The sequence below is a fragment of the Sapajus apella genome, unplaced genomic scaffold, assembly GCF_009761245.1.
Source record: "Sapajus apella isolate SASKATOON/1434 unplaced genomic scaffold, GSC_monkey_1.0 scaffold3, whole genome shotgun sequence".
Classification (NCBI taxonomy): Eukaryota; Metazoa; Chordata; class Mammalia; order Primates; family Cebidae; genus Sapajus; species Sapajus apella.
In genome coordinates, this window is record NW_022436943.1 from 47,877,756 (window position 1) to 47,900,334 (window position 22,579).

Consider the following 22,579-nt stretch of genomic DNA (forward strand, 5'->3'; position numbering starts at 1 on the left):
GGGCATCAACAACAGTTTCCTAAACATGCCTTCCTACCACTTCCTTATTCCAGAATGCTCTTTCCTCTGTGACTGTCACACACCTACCCTCTGTTTAAAATTCAGCTGGGAGATTACCTCCTATGCAGAGTGGTACCCGACTACATCTCAGGGATGTATGTATGTAGGTGTGTGTGCATGTAGAGGTATAGATTCCATCACTAGACTCTGTTAAAATGTATTTACAATGTCTATCTTTCCTACTAGACAAGTAGTTCTTTGAGGACAGAGATCAGGTGTTAGGAAAGAGTGAATAATAAAACCAGTGATTCAATAGTGCTGACTGACTAAACAGTTCTCCAAGTATAGTCTGGTAACTCCCAGTACATATATGAAGTCAAAACTATTTTCATAATAATAATAAGACACTTTCTTTTTCACCCTCACTCTATTGCAAGTGTCCACAGGTATTCAAGAAGCTACACAATATGTGATACCACCACAGACTAAATACAGAATAAGATATGAAAATTCAGCAGGCTGGCTGGACGTGGTGGCTCACACCTGTAATCCCAGCACTTTGGGAGGCCGAGGAGGGTGAATCGCAAGGTTAGGAGTTCAAGACCAGCCTGGCCAAGATGGTGAAACCCCGTCTCTACTAAAACTACAAAAATTAGCCAGGCATGGTGGCAGGCGCCTGTAATCCCAGCTACTCAGGAGGCTAAGGCAGAGAATTGCTTGAACTCGGGAGGCAGAGGTTGCAGTGAGCCAAGATCGCACCACTGCACTCAGCCTGGGGGATGGAGTCAGACTCCATCCCAAAAAAAAAAAAAAAAAATCAGCAGGCTTCTATTAACCTAGTCCATTAGAGATTTGAAAAAACATACAAATTATACTCACGTTGTTAAATTGTTTTTGTTCTGGAATATACTTATTTTTCATAAAAATATTCCATTTATGTTATCAAGTAGTTTCTTGTTATTTTATTTTATTTTATTTTTTTTTGAGACGGAGTCTCACTCTTGTTACCCAGGCTGGAGTGCCATGGCGCGATCTCGGCTCACCACAACCTCCGCCTCCTGGGTTCAAGTGATTCTCCTGCCTCAGACTCCCAAGTAGCTGGGACTACAGGTGCACGCCACCATGCCCAGCTAATTTTTGTATTTTTAGTAGAGACAGGGTTTCACCATGTTGACCAGGATGGTCTCAATCTCTTGACCTCGTGATCCACCTGCCTCAGCGTCCCAAAGTGCTGAGATTATAGGCATGAGCCACTGCGCCCGGCCATTTCTTGTTATTTTAAAATAAATTAATAAATATTTAAAGTTTTTAAGTTTTAGTATAGTATATATCAGTAGATAAGGCTCACAGAAACAAAAGCTCTTTGAGGGTCCTCAATAATGAGCGCAAAAGGTTTGAAAATCAATGAGTTAATGCATACTAATGAATTATCTGTAAGAAAATGTATGGCTTTTGGCAAATAAGCACACTTCTACACAGACAACCATTAGGGTCCACCCTGTAATTAGAGTGCCATCTTTCCTAATCTGTTAAAATGAAAATGTCACTGAAGAGCTATGTGTTGATAGAGCACTGAAGCAGTGCTGTTTAAGGGGCATGTTCTTCTAAAGATGTGATTCAAGCACAATGATATATATTTTTGTAAAGCATACTTCAAGAGTCTTAACAAAAATGAAGAATTCATTCTAGGTACAACTTAGGAAGAAAACACAAAACAAAGATAGAATTGCAAATGATAAACAGATGTTTTCATATAGCTATTTAAACCTTTAATATGATTAGACACTGAGTTTCTATTCAGGAAACATATTGCCATAATTACATCCTTGACTGTCTGTAAAACATAAGATATAAGGCAAGGCATGGTGGCTCACGCCTATAATCCCAGCATTTTGGGAGGCCAAGACAGGCAGATCACCTACGGTCAGGAGTTTGAGACCAGCTTGGCTAACACGGCAAAACCCCATCTCTACTAAAAATACAAAAATTAGCTGGGTGTGGTGGCGGGACCCTGTAGTCCCAGTTACTTGGGAGGCTGAGGCAGGAGAATCGCTTAAACCCAGGAGGCAGAGGTTGCAGTAAGCTGAGATCGTGCCACTGCACTCCAGCCTCGGTGACAGAGCGACACTCTGTCTCAAAAAAAAAAAAAAAAAAGACATTAATAAAAATATTGGGAAAACTTTGTTACTAACATACCTAAAACTTTAATACTAGAACAAATGCCTATATCCTGTATTTAAATTATGTAAAATACTAACCAAGACTACTTTTTATTTTACCTGTAACTTTTCTAAATAGGCAATGAATGGCAAGACTAGAGGGCATCATCTCCTCTCCCAGTGTATAAGATGATAACGATGATGATGATCTCAGGGTGGTGGCTTCCATCATACACATAATGTAGGTTGTTTCTTTTATGCCAGGTATAATACCAAATGCTTTACACTGAATATTTTATTTAGCCTTCGTAACAACTCTCTTAATCAAATACTATTATCATTCTCATTTTACAGATGAGAAAACTGAAGTCTAGTGAGATAAAATACCCCAGGTTATAAAGCTAAGAAAAATGAAACAGGGGCTGGATACCAGGTTTGTCACGCCTTAACTATGCTCTTAACTACTACAACATAAATGCAAGGTATTGACTTAAATTTCAGTTTGGAATCATGCCCTAGGAAAAATCACTTCAGCTCTGTCATTCCTAAGAGAGAGAGAGAGAGAGAGAGAGAGAGAGAGAGAGAGAGAGAGTGTGTGTGTGTGTGTGTGTGTGTGTGTGAATAAACATTAAGATTAAATTACTCATGGCTGAAACATGAAAATTTAGGAACTTAGTATTTCAGAGTTTGCAGAAAAGCACTGTTTAAAGTGATTTTCCAAGCAGAGTGACTACATAATGAGAAATGAATGTAACTTCTATCTTTTCATATTATTTGTGAATAACAACAAATAAAAGTTTAGAATTGGAGACTGCAGAACTTATTTAGCCACCAATGTCACTTTCCAAAAACAGATTATTCAACTTGGAGGCAGTGGCTACCAAGTGTCCTGATAGCACAATATGGAATTCAACCTTATTTCTTATGTGTATATGTGGGCTAGCTCCCTGTTTTAAAGCTAATTTAAAGAAATATCTATTTATTTGCTTACTAGAACTCTCTTAAAAAAAAAAAAGAGGCATTTTATTACTGTAAAAATTAAAGTATTATCTCTGTTATTTGAAATGGTATACCCTAACTATAAATAGCCACACTTGGTGTCAGATACATGTCTTTTTGACTATTACTTAATTCTGACAAATGCTAAGTTATGTTATAAAATTGATTAAAAGTGGCCTCTTAAGAAGTCTGGTAATTCACATAGGTTTAAAAATTTTTTTTTCAAAGAGGTTTTGCCATTTATCATATATAAGAACTATACATGAGGTCTGTGTAACTTAAATTGCTATCAACAGAATATTTTGATATTTTATTTCAATTAACTTTCTAATATCACAAGTAGACAATATGTACCCCAAATATGGCATTGTTTTCTTCCCTTCTACTTTGCAAAATTTTAACTAAAATTTAGTTAAAAAATAAATTTAAACAATCTCAAGAATAACAAAACAGATGTTACCTTTTTAACACCAATCTCAACAGCTCTCCCTATTACATCCTGTAAGTCATCTGTAAAAGAGAAACTCCACATGAAGAAAACCAGGGAGACAACAATTTGACTTTTTTTTTTAGCTTTTGGGCAAATGGCAATTTGAAGTTTTATACTCGAAACTACAAACTTCTACAGGTAAGAAGACCTTGATTAAACTGTATTATAAATGTTCATGATCATGGTTTATCAATATACGTGTTTCACTTTGTTTAGTTTCATTCAAGATACATAATGAGTTCTTTTTTTTTTTTTTTTTTTTTTTCCTTTGAGGCAGAATTTCATTCTTTTTGCCCAGGTTGAAGTGCATGGTCTCAGCTCACTGTAACCTCTGCCTCCAGGTTCAAGCAATTCTCTTGCCTCAGCCTCCCAAGTAGCTGGGATTACAGGCACACACCACCACGCCTGGCTAATTTTTTTGTGTTTTTAGTAGAGATGGAGTTTCACCATGTTGGCCAGGCTAGTCTTGAACTCCTCACCTCAGGTGATCCGCCCACCTTGGCCCCCCAAAGTGCTGAGATTATAGGCGTGAGCCACGGCCCCTGGCCATGGGTTCTTTATTATTTCAATTTTAAGAGTGGATTATGTTGCCCAGATGGTCTTGAACTCCTGTGCTCAGGCAATCCTCCCACCTCAGACTCCCAAAGTGCTGGGATTACAGGTGTGAGCCACAAGGCCCAGCTTGGATTATGCTTTTCAAGATCTCCTAAGGCAGAAAATTTGTCTTCAAGGAGAAACTATTTGCCTTAATAAAGGAAACACTTACCTTGATGCTTTTGAACCCCCCTATAAATTCCTCTGAACACAGGGTCAGTCAAGTTGATACCAATATCTGTAGAAAGCAAAAATCGCTGATTAATCATTGAGTCTCTATTTGAAACTTCTACTTACATAGAAGCTTCTGTTACTAAACTTTTTGTTCACACACTCATCTACTCAAACAATATCCAAGTGCCTACCACTTGTCAACCAATTTGCTAGAAGCATGGGACATGAAGATGAATACGATATAATTCCTGCTTTCCAGAAACTCACTGCAGAATTGGTAAGGAAGATCCATTGTCCAACAATCATGAAATATTAGAAGTAAACACTGGTACTATGGGACACAGAAGAGGCTTCCAGAAAGAAGTAATCACTGAACTGAATCTTAAAGGATGAGTGACTATAATCCTGTGGAAGAGAGGTAAGTGCAGACAGGAAGCAGGAGGAGCAAAGCCTTCAAGAGGAAAGAGCACAGAGCTTGTAAAGAGCTACAGGCTGTTCCGACTGCTGGAGAGAACAATTGGCTCTTTATATTTCTTGGATTTGGATCTGGTGATTCAGCCAACCACAGGTCCACTGAAAATATTAGAAATAAAAATAACAACACAACAATAAAAAATAATATAAACAAAAGCACAGTAAGGTATAAAAACCATTTATATAGCATTTACATCGATTAGGTATTTTACGTAATCTAGACATGATTTAAAGCATACATGAGGATATGCATAGGTTATAGACAAACATCGTGCCATTTTATGTAAGGGACTTGAACATCTGAGGGTTGTGGTATCTGCAGGAGGTCCTGGAACCAATCTCCTGCTGATACTGAGGGAAGACAGTGTAAGGAAGGGAGAGGTCAGAAGATGCCAGATCTAGCTATGGTACAGACACCTGTCTTTAAAATACTGGATGCAACATGAAGCTCTGTCCTGCTGTAAAATATAAGGTAACATGGGGAACAAGACATCAACTTAGACTGTGATTAGTCACAGGCAAGAAAAAAAATGCCTCCCTTATTTAAAATATACATCATTTAGCTTTTAGCAGAAGGAGAATCTTAAAATTTGCAGTGGTGGTAGGCAGCTGATTATCAACAGGCTCCCTACGTTATTTCTGTCAAGTTTCAGCTTCTTGGTACGTTCTCATTCTAATTTCTGCCAAGCTGGTCCCAAGGAATGTCTGCTCCAACAATAAGACACACCTTGAAAGTGAATAGGAGTTTAGAGAATTTAAGAGATGTGGAGAGTATTTCAGGCATTTGAAACAACAGGAGAAAAAGTAAAATGTAGAAAACTACAAAAGATATTTGGGTACCAACATGTCAACAAAGATGGGTGCGGTGATGAATTCACAACTGGCACCCTTTAATTAGAAGGGCTATTAACATACAAATATCACCTAATACTATACATACAGTACAGGGGTTCCGTGGAATGGCCCAATCAGAAGAATTACTATCTAGTTTATTTATAAGTAAGGAAAGGAAATTAGATAAAGGGGGCAGACTGAGAAAGGAAACTCAGAAAAGAGAGGACAGGCTTTTCTGCCTACAACAATCCTTCACAGAGGTTTAGTCTAGGGTCACCGACCGTCACTGCTCATTAGGAAAAGAGAAATGCTCTGTATCTCTTCTAGACCATTTCCTCTTTGTACAGTGTTAAGCAAACAATTATTCATAACGCTTGTCAAAGACTTTGAGGGAGCCTTTATTCAAGAGAGACTATTGACGGCAGTGAGGGTTTTGCAGAAGGGAGGGACTGGGTTCAATTTTGAATACAAGGACAAGTGAACATTTACTGCCACCAAGTAGAATGGGGATCAACAGATGAAAAATTACGAAGAGGAAACATCAAAGGTAAGGGAAGACTGTGGGTATACTCAACTTGACGGACTCCTGCTGAAGGCAGGACAGAGTGATAGGATACCAAAGATGGGGGATAAGGAAGTGATCAGATAGCAAGGTAGGGATTTTCACTAAACTGACCTACAGAATTCCGGCTAAAACTGAACCCAGTGGGCCATGGACAAAGCCTAAGGTTGGGGCCTACTCCAGAAGCCAAGTCAGGGCAGTCCAATTCAGGCTTCAAGGGAGAGTCTTTGTCGGCAGTAAAGAGATTTGAATTTTTCCAAAGCAAAAGCAATCTTTCACTAGAATACAAAGTGAAAAACAGACGGAACTGAGAAGTGTGCAAATTTACCAAGTAAACATTTCTGATTCCAATTTTAAAAGCTAATTGAACATTAGCTTGGAGGCTTAGTTTATAAAGCCATTCCTTGCTGCCCTAACAGGAATGAGTGTTAAGGGAAGGCTGAATTGTTCTACAATGCCTACCCTGAAGCAGATGCTGGCTGCGATCTACTCTAGGTGATACTACTTTCTCTTAGAACTGGCTTCTGAAGGGTCAGTTGTTCAGGCCCTGAATCACAGTGTACCTTCTAAATGCAGATTTGGATCCAGGTATGTCTTGGCCTTTAGGATGCCCTGCACTGGCTCAGTAACCAATTCCTTCCCTCTTCTCTGAGAATCTCTGGTGACTTACAGCCTTTTTCTTTCTGACACATGGTTTGCCTACAGTGTATTCCTTAGCCAGTTGTTAATAGCTGCTTCTGTGCTTTGATGAATAGTCTGCTTCACCTAACCCAGGAGGTTCGGTGGCAGGTGTCCTTTTCTGGATTCTGTGTTTCACAGCTGTTTCCTTTAAGAAGTTTTCTTCTCTCCTATAGGGAACAACCTCTGAGACAAACCACTTCCTCACCTACCTACCCACTAGCAAACAGCTGCAGAGTGATTCAGATAATTAACAAATAAATACAGAAGGGCCAAAGAAAAGTTCAAACTGATCACTGAAAGTATTCCATCTGTGAACAAGTTCCAAGAAATACAATAATATGGAGAAAGTACAACCATGTAGGTATGGAAAGAAAATGGGCTTTGGAGGCCAGAATTTCTGGCATTGCCAATTATAAGCTAAACAATGGTAGAGAAACCACAAAGTTAATGCCAACAAAATTTATAGTGATTCCCTTACGCCTATACATAGTTCAGCAACTGGGATAGAATAAATGGGAATCGAAATGAAGACTGGGCCAACTTCTCAACCTCACTAATAATACATTCATATCTTTTCCTCGATTTTTCCCTTATCCTATTAATATTTAGAAATGTTGTCAGATCCCACTTCTCCTGCCTATAATAATGCTTATACTTATCTGCACCACATACTGTTAACACAATATATCGTTTTGTGTCTTCTAGAATACAACAATTTCAAACCAAAATGTTACTGCAGTGAGGACAACAGCCAATAAAAGAACTCCCTGACTCTCTTTTGGAGGCAGCAGGACAAAATGTTTAGGCTGCAAACACTGTTCCCCCATGGTCCTACAACTCTGCCCAATTTAACTCCCAACCCAAAGATCTGGGCCCATGTAACTTCCCGACTAACAGTCCTAGGTAGGGCCCACTCTATACCCCTGGTCAGCAGGTCAGCTGCAAGATGAGACCTTTACCCACATGCCAAAGATTTGTCACCGTTGGCTCTGTCAGGAAGGGGGAACGTGGAGTTGGGATTAGGGGAAAGGAGTCAGACTCGTGGGACCAGGGGAAAGCAAAGAGGTAACATGCATACCTCACAAACTTCCTGCTTCTTATCAAATACCTTGGCTGACAGAAGAATGCAAGTTAGCTCCCTGCTACCTTGGTGTTATCAGTACTGCATGTGGCACTCTGTAGCCTAAGGACCATCCTACAGAATCTCCAGCAAGCCTTTATTTCCTTAGCTCCTCTTCTGCTGATTCTGACTGCTGCAACCTTGCAATGCATTTTCATACTTTCTCTAATGAGTCTGCCTTTCTTTACCTACAACTGTCTTGGAAAATTCTTATTTTCTTCTTTTTTTCTTGAGACAGAATCTCACTCTGTTGCCCAGGTTAGAGTGCAGTGGCACAAGCACAGGTCACTGCAACCTCTGCCTCCCAGGTTCAAGCAATTCTCTTATCTCAGCCTCCCAATTAGCTAGGATTATGGGTGCCCGCCACCACACCTGCCAAATTTTTTGTATTTTTAGTAGAGACAGGGTTTCACCATGTTGGCCAGGCTGGACTTGAACTTCTGACCTCAGGTGCTCCACCCGCCTTGGCCTCCCAAAGTCTCCAAGAAATATGGGACTATGTGAAAAGACCTAATCTACATTTGATAGGTGTACCAAAATGTGACAAAGAGAATCAATCCAAGCTGGAAAATATGCTTCAGGATATTATTCAGGAAAACTTTCCCAACCTAGCAAGGCAGGTCAATATTCAACTCCACGTAATACAGAGAACACCACAAAGATATTCCTCAAGAAGACCAACCTCAAGGCACATAATCACCAGATTCACCAGGGTTGAAATGAAAGAGAAAATACTGAAGGCAGCCAGAGAGAAAGGTCAGGTTACCCATAAAGGGACGCCCATCAGACTCACAGCAGATCTCTCAGCAGAAACCCTACAAGCCAGAAGAGAGTGGGGGCCAATATTCAACATCCTTAAAGAAAAGAACTTTCAACCCAGAATTTTACATCCAGCCAAACTAAGCTTCATAAGCGAAGGAAAAATAAAATCTTTTGTGAACAAGCAAGCACTCAGAGATTTCACCACCACCAGGCCTGCTTTACAAGAGCTTCTGAAAGAACCACTACAAATAGAAAGGAACAACCAGTATCAGCCTTTCTAAAAAATACCAAAAAATAAAGAACATCAACATAATTAAGAACTTGCATCAACTAATGGGCAAAACAGCCAGCTAACATTAAATAGTAGTATCAAACTCACATATATTATTATTAATTCTAAATTTAAATTGACTAAATCCCCCAATCCAAAGACACAGGCAGGCAAAAAAAGTCAAGACCCATTGGTATGCTACATCCAGACCCATCTCGTATGCAAGGATACACAAAGACTCAAAACAAAGGGATGGAGAAAAATTTTACCAACCAAATGGAGAGCAAAAATAAATAAATAAATAGAAAGCAGGAGTTGCAATTTTTGCTGATAAAATAGACTTTAAAGCAACAAAGATCAAAAGAAGCAAAGAAGGATATTACATAATGATAAAAGGATCAATGCAACAAGAAGAGCTAAAAATCCTAAATATATATAATATATATAATATATATTATATAATATATAATATATAATATATAATATATAATATATTCCAATACAGGAATACCCAGATATATAAGACTTATAAAGAGAATTAGACTCCCACACAATAATAGTGGGAGACTTCAACAACAATATTAGACAGATCAATGAGACAGAAAGTTAACATCGATATCCAGGACTTGAACTCAGATCCGGAACAAGTAGACTTAATTAACATTTATAGAACTCTCCACTTTAAATACACAAAATATACACTCTTATCAGTACCACATCACACCTATTTACAGGTTTAAATGAAATATTGGTTGGCTGCTTGTTAGTTATTTTCTTCCCTCATTTTTTTTTTTTTCATGTCTCTATTATTAAACACAATTACAGGCATACCCATTTTTAGACTGCATTCTAGCCCGGGCAATAAAACAACACCCCTGTTCTCTCTCCCTCTTCCTCTTTCTTCCTCTCCTTCATTCTTTTTTTTTTTAAAGAATAAGACCAGATAAAAGCCAGCAGCAGAGGGGCCTGGAGCCTGGCCCTGCTCACTGACCCCTTGTCCAGGGTCCCAGCCCATGTGCCCACCTGGGTGGAGCTGGGGTGCTAGTGGGAACCCAGTAGGGCAAGCAAAAAAAAAAAAAAAAAATTAAAGCCAAAAATAATCAAAAAGGGTGTTTAAAAAAAAAAAATAAGTGGGATGTTGGGGAGGAATTTTAAAAAAAAAAAAAAAAAGAAAATCACCTGGCCACAGTGCCTCAGTCTCCTCTTCTGTAAAAGGGAACATTAAAAGTACCTACTTATCTCTTGAGGTTGTTAATCCCTAAAAAGCACATGGAATGGTGCCTGGCACCACTGACCAGCAGGCTAGAGACCTGGAATCAGTCATCACCAGGGAACAGAGAGGAAGGAAACCAGGGCCCTACATGGGACATTTCAACAGAGTGTGACTAAAGGGAGAAAATTTAAATTCCTGGCCAGGCATAGTAGCTCATGCCTGTAATCTCAGCACTTTGGGAAGTGAAGGCAGGACAACTGCTTGAGGCCAGGAGTTCAAGGCCAGCCTGGGCAACATAGCAAGTCCCCATCTCTACAAGAAGTAAAAATTAGCCAGGCATAGTGATGCATGCCTGTAGTCCTAGGTACTTAGGAGGCTAAGGTACTTGAGAGGATGGCTTGAGCCCGGGAGGCAAAGCTAAAAAAAAAAAAAAAAAATCTATCTGGGATTACAGGCATGAGCCACCGTGGCCAGCCAGCCTTGGTAAATTCTTGTACCCTCGCACTGCTGGCCCAGATAGTCAAAGCTCATCCGCCATAAGTGTCTTTCTAAGCCTCAGTTTTCTCACTAGTAGGGTGGGCATAACATTTCTCCTTCTAGCAACAAAATGTGGCTCAAATCCAAAAACGAATGTGAAAGCATTTTGCAAATTAAAAGTCCTATTAACATGTAATTACTGGGAACAGTGTTATTATAAACACTGTAACATGCCAACAACAAATGGAATTTGAATCAGCATTAGCTGTACCGTCATACCACCTTAAGTAGTTAAGGCTCCCGATCCAAGAATGTATTATCAAACACCCAAATGTGAGTCAATATGTTTTGAACATTAAGACTCACGATGTAATCACAAAAATAAAGCCACTCGAAATCCTATTTAACTTGTTCAAAATGCTCTCATCTATACTAAGGGAGAGTGAGAAACAAAAACCTAGTAACTGAGAAATACAAGTACTTTCAAAATATCAAGCCCAGAAAGGCATTTAAAATGTTAGCAGCAGTCCAAGCTCACTCCCCTTTGAGCTAAATTATTACTTCTTGAAGCCACTTGCTATGTGGGCTCTAGACTGACATCAAGTGGCCCTAAAATGCCATACACTCTCTAGTTCAACAATACATAGCCAATCACTAACCAATGTTTTTTTTGTAAACCAGTAAGAATCCCTGATTAACAATTTTTGTAATCACCCCTCCCTTATGATTTTGTCCTTTAAAACTTGAGCCTCTTTTTTGTTCTCAGGAGCACTCCCTAAGGCAACTTGGAAGTGTGTTCTGGGCTACAGTCCTCAACTGTTGTGCTTGAATGAACTCTGTAAACTAGACTCTGACCTTTTTGATTATTTGAGGTTGACAACACTATCTTTTAAACTAAAAGTCTCTACTAGATGTATGCCTATTGGCATGTAAACTCAAAGTAGACAAATACTGTATGAAAACCAATGTCTAGCCAGATCCAGCTAAAGACAGTAAGTTGCTTGAGAAACTAAGAAAGTAAGAGATATGGGTGGGAGGGAATGACAGGAAGAAAAACAAGGCGATGTGGAAAATTACTACATCTGATTAGGGGAGGAAACTGAAGGATTCATATGTTCAGTAGCATGTCACCCTATAGAGATAAGAAATGTTTCTTTTTCATTAATTTTTTTCAAATAGCTGGCTTGAAAAACTCTTAAATAATAATATTTTATTATTTAAGAGTTCTTCAAATATTGAGTTTTCGTTTTTAAAACAAAGTAAGAGTAGAAAACAGCACTGTTTGTAACCAGGAGAAAACCACAACTCTTAAGCTGAAGCCTCAGTATTTGGGCTCACTGAATCATGTCACATCACTGTCACTTGTGATCCAGGGATAATAAGGGACAGCAAATAGGGCACAATTTTTCTTTCTTAAAGATACTGTTAGTCTTTAGATATAACCTCAAGTTTACAGCAAATACAGGGGATTAGAGAACAAGCTGAATGATACTACTATTTAGCAAATGAACAAAGCCAGGACATAAGACTTTCTGTAGGATGTTGACTTAAAATCATGAGAGCTATACATTAGGGAAGAGGGAAGAACTTTTTTTTGAGACAGAGTTTTGTTGCCCAGCTGGAGTGCAATGGCGTGATATCTGCTCACCACCACCTCTGCCTCCCTGGTTCAGGCGATTCTCTTGCCTCAGCCTTCCAAGTAGCTGGGTTTACAGATGCCTGCCACCATGCCTGGTTAATTTTTTGCATTTTTAGTAGAGATGGAGTTTCACCACGTTGGCCAGGCTGGTCTCAAACTGCTGATATCAGGTAATCCACCCACCTTGGCCTCCCAAATTGCTGGGATTACAGGCATAAGCCACCACGCCCGGCCTTAGAATTTTTTTGTATTGAGGTGCAACCTGCAGGCTGGGAAGCAGAGCCTTTGGCTGAGACCAAAGCCAAGCATTACAAGGGAAGAAGCAGGGAACAGGAGTTTTACACTAAATGGGCTGCTAACGTACATATTTAACACGTTATAGGAGGAGCTATGTCTATTCATGAAAGGTGGACTTATGCATGTATGATAAGCAAACATACGTGTTACATAAACCCCATTTTCACTTTGGGGTGGAGATTTAACATTAAAATGCAGTAAAATTAAGCTTTATATGTCAAAAGGTGCATAGCCTAAGTAACCCAGCCAGAACTAGTCTGTGACTGGTGGTCATTTGTCAGGAAAGAACGTGCCATGAAACTGATCAGCTATCATGTCAAAACCACAAAAAAGGAGAGGAGTCTGGATGTGGTGTCAGGTGGTCAGCTGAAGTCAGCAGAGGAGTGAGTCTTCTGTTTCTGTTCCAGGGGTGATTTCTACTTCATGCTTACAAAAAAAAAGTCTGGTATTGGTGAGGAAGGGGGTGTACTGAGGCGTGACCAACGTCTCATTTCACCATGGCTAACTTAACTTTTAAAGTTTTTCTGGGGTCTCCTTGGCCAAGATGGTGTTCATTCAGTCAGTCAGGTAGGGTAGGGGGATGCTTAGAATTTTATTTTTATTTCACATTTCCCACTTTTGGCCACGATCTGGTGTGGCCACAATCTGCTACAGCCAGCACCAATGGCCAAATCTTTATTTTTTGTCCCATGCATTGCCAGGGTGGTGTGGCTACCTGTCCCAGATCCATCTATTCCCTAGGATAGCCAATTGGACATCCTAGATCAGGAAGGAATAGAGATGGCAGGCACGCATTAACCCATAAGGCATAAGAGATATAAGAGCCAAAAGAAATGGCTACAGAATTAACTTCCCTCTAAGCTCTATGCACCGAGCCATAATTCTGGTTGTAACATGGACTTCTTCCAGTTCTATCATAAGTAATTTAAATATTCGAAAAGAAAGTATGATGGAGACTATGAATATGACAAACACATAGCAGCTTGAAAGGGCTTTCCCAGGCCAGTTGGAAGCCAACTAAATAGATCATTGAGCGTATTAGTAGTTCATACCTCTTGTAACCATTTAAGTTTGTTTGGATAGTCTTTCTCTAACAGTTACTATTTCACCTTAAGTACTTATATAAGTGTAACAGGAAGCATGAGCCAAACAAATCCTTGTCTGGCTAGGAGAAAACCTACAGCAATTTTATTATCTAGTATTACGGAAGCCAAGGAGTTTAAAGACTTTGGTTGAGCTACAAGGCTTTTTGCAGCATCTGCAGCTTTCTGACCAATAGTGGCAGAGACTTTTCAAATCAAATCCTTATTAACATAAACCCCAACCCTTGGAATTAATATTCCCAGGATGCTTTGATCTGTATCATCTTCATACCCTGCCAGCAGAGGCCTTTTAGTTTAATAACAAAGAGAGAAAGTGGGTCCTTCTGTAAGTTTGTGTAAGGATAAGGGGGTTACAAAATAACCCAGCAAGCATGAACCTTCTAACCGTAGGCTGTCAAGGCAGCAGTGTGCCCAAAGCTGTGCAGGTGGTTCAGACCTTATGCCACATACAAACACAAGCCTGAATGGGGGCCACAAGTGATACTTCTGATGGTGTGTTCATTATCAGATGCATTCATGGGGAGTGCTGACAACACCAAACTGAACCATGGGCCATTTCTCTTGCAAGCTTTCCAGAATCCACTCACATATTTTAAATGCAAATACTGTTGGCACTGTAGGGATATATTGTTCACTTTATTTATCTGATGTAGATGACACTTGTCTACCCAGTAATTCATAGATCAAAAAGGTGTCATGATAGGCTGGGGGCAGTGGCTCACGCCTGCAATCCCAGGACTTTGGGAGGCCAAAACATGCGGATCACCAGAGGTCAGGATAAGACCAGCCTGGCCAACATGATGAAATCCAGTCTCTACTAAAAATAGAAAAATCAGCAAGGTGTGGTGGCGGGTGCCTGTAATCCCAGCTACTTGGGAGGCTGAGGAAGGAGAATCGCTCAAACCTGGGAGGCGGAGTTTGCAGTGAGCCAAGATTGCACCATTGCACTCCAGCCTGGGTAACAGAGCAAGACTCAGTCTCGAAAAAACCAAACAACAACAACAAAGAAGGCTCCAAAGAATGGGTTTCCAATGTTAAGAAACGAGGACAAATCAAAACAAAGGGTGACAATATCTGAGCTTTGAAGCAATTGGACCTGGAAAGTCAATAGGGAAAGGGGTTGGTCTGGGTAAGTGGTGACATTAGGGACATCTGAGAAGTGATGATATTACCAATGGCATATATTTATCATGAATGGATCAGGAAAGTTGTTGGCAAATCCAGCAATCCAGTAGGTTTCCTTCTACTAGCAACATTTGGGACAGCTTAACTAAAGTGTTATCATGCCATTCTCTGCATTGAGACAATCACAAACAGGGACAAGGGGACAGTAAGGCTGAGAGTAAAAGGAAAGGAGGGAACAGACATTTAACAATTCAGAAAACTGAACCAAGGGAAAAAACATAAATTCCATACAAATCCAAGGGGATTATCTGACAAACTTTAGGGACTGTCCTTAAGTAAGAGAACACGTCACTAGAGGAACAGAGCAATGACGTTCTTGGGGGGGGCGGTCACAAGCCCTGCTTAGTTCTGATAAAGACAGGAAGAGGGCGCACACAGGTAGCTAGCTAGGCATTGAAGTTATCTAGTAGAAAGGCATGGAACAAACTCTATTAAGAGGCAAATTATTAAATGAGTCCCAGTGTCTTTGAATATAGTCCTGGCCCTGAGTCTCACGAAAGCAGTTTATGTTGACTATTGCCTTTTTCTGGGTCTAAAGATGAGGCTTTGGTTAACTTAAGTCTAGTGTCAGAGACTGCATCAACTTCCAAGATTCAGCAGGGGCTGGTGTTTTCAGATGAGACACGTGCAACTACGAGTTAACTCTCTCCAACTTTGCAACATAAGGATTAGTTAACAGCACCCATCCAGTAGGCTGGAGGAGGTATTTTAATTGACGTCTCTTCCAGTACTTGTCATCACCAAGCTGGAGGTGGCAATACTGGGGTTTAGGCCTGATGGGAAGCTGTAAAAAGATCCTACAACCTGCAGTGATTGATCTTTATAGCTTTAACAAGCCCCCGGTAATAAGCCAAAAGCTCCCCCTGTAATTGGGTGGGAGAAAATAGTTCCTGGTCTAAGTGCACAGACCAACCAGTAACAATTTCAAAAGGGGAGACCTGATATTTCCCAGTGGGAGTGAACTGCAGAATCAGCAACACTAACGAGAGAGCTTTAGGCCAGGATGGGTTAAAAGTTTTTGTAACTTTTGCCAGCTGGTTTTCAATGATCCCATTAGACTGTTCAACTAGCCCAGAGGACTAGGGGTGACAGGCACAGTGAAAGTGTTATAAAATGGGCAGACTTTTAAAAACTTGTTCCAGTATTCAGCAGGTAAAATGAGTGCCTGGATCACTGTGGAATTCAGTGGGAACACCCTAGGTAAGAACGGTTTTTCTCAAGAAGCATTTGGTCACCACCATAGCTGTTGCTTGTTTACAGGTGAAAGATATACCTCAATGAGAATACATAGTCAACCATTAGAAGAACAAAATTTAATCTGTGGGATGGTGGTAACTCAGTGAAACCAAGTTGTCACATGGCGAAGGGACCTTAGGGAAGAGAAAATTGTCCTGAAGGGAGCTTTAGGAGTTCACCTGGGTTATACTAAGAGTAGATATTGCAAAGTTTATATCTGAGGGGCAAGAGCTGGAGAAAGCCACCAACAGACTACCCCGATGAATCATTTTGTCTCGATTCTAATGGGTTACATTATGTATGAAGGTTGTCTGTCTTTGTAGGGTGCTGCGTTAGGACTCGGTGTCCATTTGGATCTTCCCATAATTTTGTCCGGGGAAGTGCAATTTTGTTTCATCCATTTCCCTCTTCCAGACTCCAAGACTGTCTTTTGTGAAAATGAGTCTGGAAAGGAGGTCTTCAGATGGGGAGGGGAGCAAGGAAGAAGGAAGAGCAAGGGGAGGAGGGGAAGGAGTGTGTTGAGTACACATAACTGAGGGAAGGAGCCACTTGCAGGGTGGCAGCTTTAGCTGCCGTATCCACTAGGTGGTTGCCTTTGCTGTCTTCCATCTTGTCAGAGAAATATCCCTGGACTTTGATAACGGCTAGGGCTCAATGAGCCTAAATGGTATCTAAGAGAAACAAGGCAGTCTGTTTTTTGAGACAAGAGTTTCACTCTGACACGTAGGCTGGAGTGCAGTGGCATGATCTCAGCTCACTGCAACCTCTGCCTCTCAGGCTCAAGCGATTCTCCTCCCACGTAGCTGAGATTACAGGTGTGTGTCACCATGTCTGGCTAATATTTGTGTTTTTTTTTTGTAGAGACGAGGTTTCACCATGTTGGCCAGGCTGGTCTCAAACTCCTGACTTCAAGTGATCCACAGGTCTTGGCCTCCCAAAGTGCTAAGATTACAGGCATGAACCCCCGGCCTAGTCTCTGTTCTTAATAGGTTGTCCAGAGGAAGTAAAAAATCCTCTGTTTCTAGAGTATGCCAAAATCATGGGCAATTCCAAAGGCATATGTGTTGTCCGTATAAATATTAGCCATTTCATCCCTGGCCAGTAGGCAGGCCCAAGTGAGGGCATGCTAATTCTACTTGTTGGGCAGATCAGGCAGTTGGCTGGAGGCCTGATGCAATGGTTCCCATCAGAGAAAACACCACGTAGGCTGCATAATGGAAGCCAGCAGAATTTTTGAGAAAGGGTCCCTTAGTGTGTAAGAGGGACTCCTTTAATCTATATGAGGTGAGAGAAGGGGATCTATAAAGACAACGCAGTCATGGGGAACATCTCCTATTAAATGCAAAAGGGTAGCTGGATTAAGGAGGTAAATCATGGTTAGGTTACGAGAGGAGAAAATTATTTCATAGGAGGTCAATCAACTGGCTGAAAGATGCCCAGGTGCAAAGGGCCTAAATTGAATGAGAAACATATAAAATGAGAGGGGAATCCAGGAGTATATTTTGGTAGCCTTGATGAGGGCTGAGGTGGTGACAACTGCCCTCAGTACAGGAAGGAATGCCTCGTTAAACTGGTCAGCTGTCATGGTGGAACTAAAAAAGGAGGGAAGGCTGGTCACAATGTCAGGCAGTTGGCTGAAGTCAGCAGAGGAGCATTCTTTGCTTTTCATTCTTTGTTTTTCCAGGGCTGGTTCTGTTTACCTTTCAGGGAAAAAGTCTGGTATTGGTTAGTAAGGGGACCATGACCAACCTTGCATCTTGTCATGTTTGGGAATCTTAGTTTTTCACGTTTTTCTGGGGTCTACTTGGCCAAAGAGGGGGTCCATTCAGCCAGTTTAGGGGGCTTAGAATTTTATTTTTATTTCACAGGACAACTAGTCCAGGTGCTTTGGCAAGTCAGTGTCATTAAAAAAAGAAATGCACTAGTAAGGGGTTGGTAAATTAAGGCTCACAAGCTACTGCCTACTTTTGTTTGCCCCTAAGCTAAAAATGACCTTACATTTTAAAATAGTTGAAGAAAATCAAAAGAATATTTTGTGACACATCAAAATTATAAGAAATTCAATGTCCATAAGTTTTACTGGTACGTGGCCACACCTATTTACATACTGTCTATCACCTGCTTTTGAATGACAAGGTGTGAGACTGGAGAAAACACAAATTGCTTTCTCCTACTGTATTCTCACACAATACTCTAAATACTTCATTTTTTTTTTTTTTAAATAGAGATGGGGTATCACTTTGTTGCCCAGCCTGATCTTGGGTTCAAAAGGTGCTCCCGCCTTGGCCTCCCAGTGCTGGAATGACAGGCCTGAGGCACCTTGCCCACCCATTCACTTTTGATATCAGGTGTGTACGGGGTTTCCCCTCCCAATAACCAATTCTCTGACTCCAGCTGGATGTCCTACAATTTAAGTCAATTCTCACACTATCTGGAGATAATATCAGACTGGAGAGGTCAAGGGCTCAGCGCCACAAGACTCTCCTCATTTCAGATACCAGTTGCAAGCAGTAGGTTCCCAGGTTACCCACAACTTGTCTAACTTGCTACAGTCAGAGGTTCCCACATCCCCTTTTCAGGTTTCATCATTTGCTAGAGCAGATCACGGAACTCAGGAAAGCACTTTACTTACTATCACCCATTCACTATAAAAAGACAGCCAAGTGGAAGAGATGCATAGAGACATGGATGGGTTTTTATAGAGGCTTCAACATGTTAGTATGACTGATTAAATCATTGGCCATTAGTGAACAACTCAACCTTCAGTTCCTCTCCCCTTCCCCAGAGCTGGGAGTGGGTGGGAGGGACTGAGACGTCCATCTCTAATCACATGATTGGTTTTTCCAGGCAAACCCCATCCTGAGGTTATCTAGGAATTCCCAGCCATCAGTCATCTTAGTAGCATGCAAAAAGACACTTAGCACTTAAGAGATTCAAGAGTGTCAGGAGCTGTGCGCAAAAAAATGGGAGCAAAGAACAAATATGTATTTATTATGACATCACAGGACACACAAGGGCAGAGTTGAATAGCTGCAATAGAGATCACATGGCCCTCAAAGTCCAAAATATTTACTAAATGGCTCTTTAAAGAAAACGTTTGCAAACCTCTGCACTTGATTTAAAAAGTTAACAGCCAAATGTGTGGCTCTAAATGGGATACTATTTTGGACATGAACACCTGGTAAGGGACATTTTTGAAAAAACAGGAAAAATTTGAGTATGGTTTTGGTATTAGTTAAGATGAAAACTTCCTAAAACGGAAAGGTGGAGACTATGATTGAAAAAAGCAAATTACAAAAGAGTAGCCTCATTATGATCATTTTGTTTGGTATGCCTACAAAAGATCTGGAAAGATAGATATGGAGGTGTTATGTGTGATTTATAGGGACTGTATTTGTCTGTTTTTGCATTGCTATAAAGGAATACCTGAGATTGGGTGACTTATAAAGAAAAGAGGTTTATGTGGCTCATGGTTCTGCAGGCTGTACAAGAGGCATGGCGTCAGCATCTGCTTCTGATGAGGATCTCAGGAAGCTTCCAATCCTGGTGGAAAGGGAAGGGGAGCCAGGGTGAACTCACTCACTACCATGGGGAAGCCATCAAGCCTTTCATGAGGGATCCATCCCCATGAGTTGGACGGTGGGAAGTGACCCAAATACCTCCCACTGGGCCCACCTCAATGTTGGAGAGCAAATTTCAACATAAGATTTGGAGGGGACAAATATCTAAACTATACCAGGAATGGAATGTGACGTTTTTATTTTCACTGTTGTCTGTATTTTGCATTTTCTTTTTGCACAGCTATTTCTCTCTCTCTCTCTTTTTTTTTTTTTTTTTTGGTGTACTGTGTAATCTAAAGATCCATGCAATAAAGACTTTGGCATATAACAGGTTGCAGGTAGAAGTATTTTGGAGAGTGGAAGAGTTTGCAAATAACACCCAGAGAATGGCATATACAAATTTCCACTTGTGGAGAAAGAAAAGAGAGTATAAGTTTGGCTAAAAAAATTCTCATGCTGGCTGGTGGCTCCATGTGTAATCCCAGCACTTTCAGAGGCAGAGGTGGAAGGACTGCTTAAGGCCAGCAATTCAAGACCAGCCTGAGCAACATAGCAAGACACTGCCTCTACAAAAGAAAGATTAGCTTGCTGTGGTGGTCAGCACCTCTAGTCTCAGCTACTTGGGAAGCTGAAACAGGAAGATCACTTGAGCCCAGGAGGTCAACGCTGGAGCCATGATCTATAAGCCACTGTACTCCAGCCTATGTGACAGGGCAAGACCCTGTCTCAAAAACAAACAAAAACCCCCACTGTTTGGGTATAGTTCTAAAGGGCAGCCACCTGTTATGCAATCAGAAAAGAGAGAAATGTAGAAAGATTATAATAAAATATATATATATTAAAAAAAAAAACTAGTGGGAAAAAAAAAAAAAGATTACAATGGCCAGCTGTCCTAAACCAAAATCTAAGGTTACTTTTACAATACTGGTTTAATTTTTCATGCAATTGTCCCATGTGAAGCTTGTTCGTGGACCAATCTTCCATGGGTTTAATACAGTGTTTTTCAAAGTATTGTTCGGAACTCATTATATAGTGATTCATGGGCAGAATTTTTTAAATGACACCGACTGAAAGATTAAATAAGTCATATACCAAGGACAGAATGCATAAAATGATCTCATTTCTATTTTAAAAATGAAAAAAAAAAACCCTTGATACGTTGTATTTTTATGAATCTATTAAAAAAGTAGGGAAATATATACTTTAAACTTTTTTTTTTTTTTTTTTTTTAGACAGAGTTTCTCTTATGTTACCCAGGCTGGAGTGCAATGCCGCGATCTCGGCTCACCGCAACCTCCGCCTCCTGGGTTCAGGCAATTCTCCTGCCTCAGCCTCCTGAGTAGCTGGGATCACAGGCACGCACCACCATGCCCAGCTAATTTTTTGTATTTTTAGTAGAGACGGGTTTTCACCATGTTGACCAGGATGGTCTCGATCTCTTGACCTCGTGATCCACCCGCCTCGGCCTCCCAAAGTGCTGGGATTACAGGCTTGAGCCGCCGCGCCCGGCCTACTTTAAACTTTTAACATGGTTACTTTAGGCTACAGGAGGCCATGCGGAAAAAAATTTATTCCAATTATTTATTCCAATAAAGTCACCTTCTTTAAGAAGCCTTTTCTTCCTTATTTTATCTGGTGCTAATCCCTTTCCTAATTTTCTTATCACCAAAGCACTAAAGCCATTCATTCACACTTCCCCAAACAGTCATTATACTAAGCCTCTAAGAAAAAAAATATATATACCAGATCTGCCTTAAGAGTTTGGTCTAGTGGGAAAGGCAGATACATAAATATTTAATTATAAATAATGTGCTAAAGAGTAGAGTTATAACGATTTAAGAAATAAGTAGGCAGACAGAAACAGAGGGAGTATTTTGGCCCCAAACTGCCACTCTAAAACCTTGTCAGAAATAATAAACAGCATGCACAAGTGTTGATAGAGCAGTCCAGGGATGAGACTAGAGAAGTGGGCAGGACTGGACAACAGAAGGGCTTTGTATGGTGTTAAAGCACTTAGATTGTCCTGAAGATAGTAAATGAAAGATGTGAAGCAAAAGAAACATTTAGCTGATTTGTATTTTAGATACACCAAAATGGAGTCTACATGGAGGATGGATTTAAGACATTAACTTGAGGCAGAGGCCGGGCGCGGTGGCTCAAGCCTGTAATCCCAGCACTTTGGGAGGCCGAGGCGGGTGGATCACGAGGTCAAGAGATCGAGACCATCCTGGTCAACATGGTGAAACCCCGTCTCTACTAAAAATACAAAAAATTAGCTGGGCATGGTGGTGCGTGCCTGTAATCCCAGCTACTCAGGAGGCTGAGGCAGGAGAATTGCCTGAACCCAGGAGGCGGAGGTTGCAGTGAGCCGAGATCGCGCCATTGCACTCCAGCCTGGGTAACATGAGTGAAACTCCGTCTCAAAAAAAAAAAAACTTGAGGCAGGGATTTGGTTGTATAGCATAAACACACTTTAAAACACGTATGTGGCCTTTCTTTGTGCAATACTTCATGGCTCTTTATTCCATCTCCCTCATCAATTATATCAACGATTAGGATGGAAAGGCTAAGACAGTACAATGTCTTATTTGAGGACCCCTTCCTAAACCCCTACCCTCGGCTTTCCCGCAGCAATTTCAAAACCTTTTCCCTGGCACTTAACACATTCTCCCCTGCATTTGCTTTTGACTGTATGGTACAGAGGTCTTACATCTCCAGTCTGAAAACTGCACCACCAGATTTTACAGTT

General features: G+C 40.7%; 1 protein-coding gene across 2 annotated transcripts in view; it reads right to left on the reverse strand.

Annotated features, from left to right (window-relative positions):
- The window catches only part of TATDN1 (TatD DNase domain containing 1), a 52,712-nt gene that overhangs the window by 28,973 nt on the left and 1,160 nt on the right, over nucleotides 1-22,579 (reverse strand). Inside the window, exons 2-3 of one of the 2 annotated variants that reach the window (XM_032246530.1) lie at nucleotides 4,415-4,480; nucleotides 3,619-3,668 (exon numbers count right to left, since the gene is read on the reverse strand). In XM_032246530.1, coding sequence (XP_032102421.1) covers nucleotides 3,619-3,668; nucleotides 4,415-4,480 — 116 coding nt within the window. Of the gene's footprint in view, nucleotides 1-3,618; nucleotides 3,669-4,414; nucleotides 4,481-22,579 lie in introns of those variants that run through there. The other variant, XM_032246539.1, reaches the window with a different exon arrangement.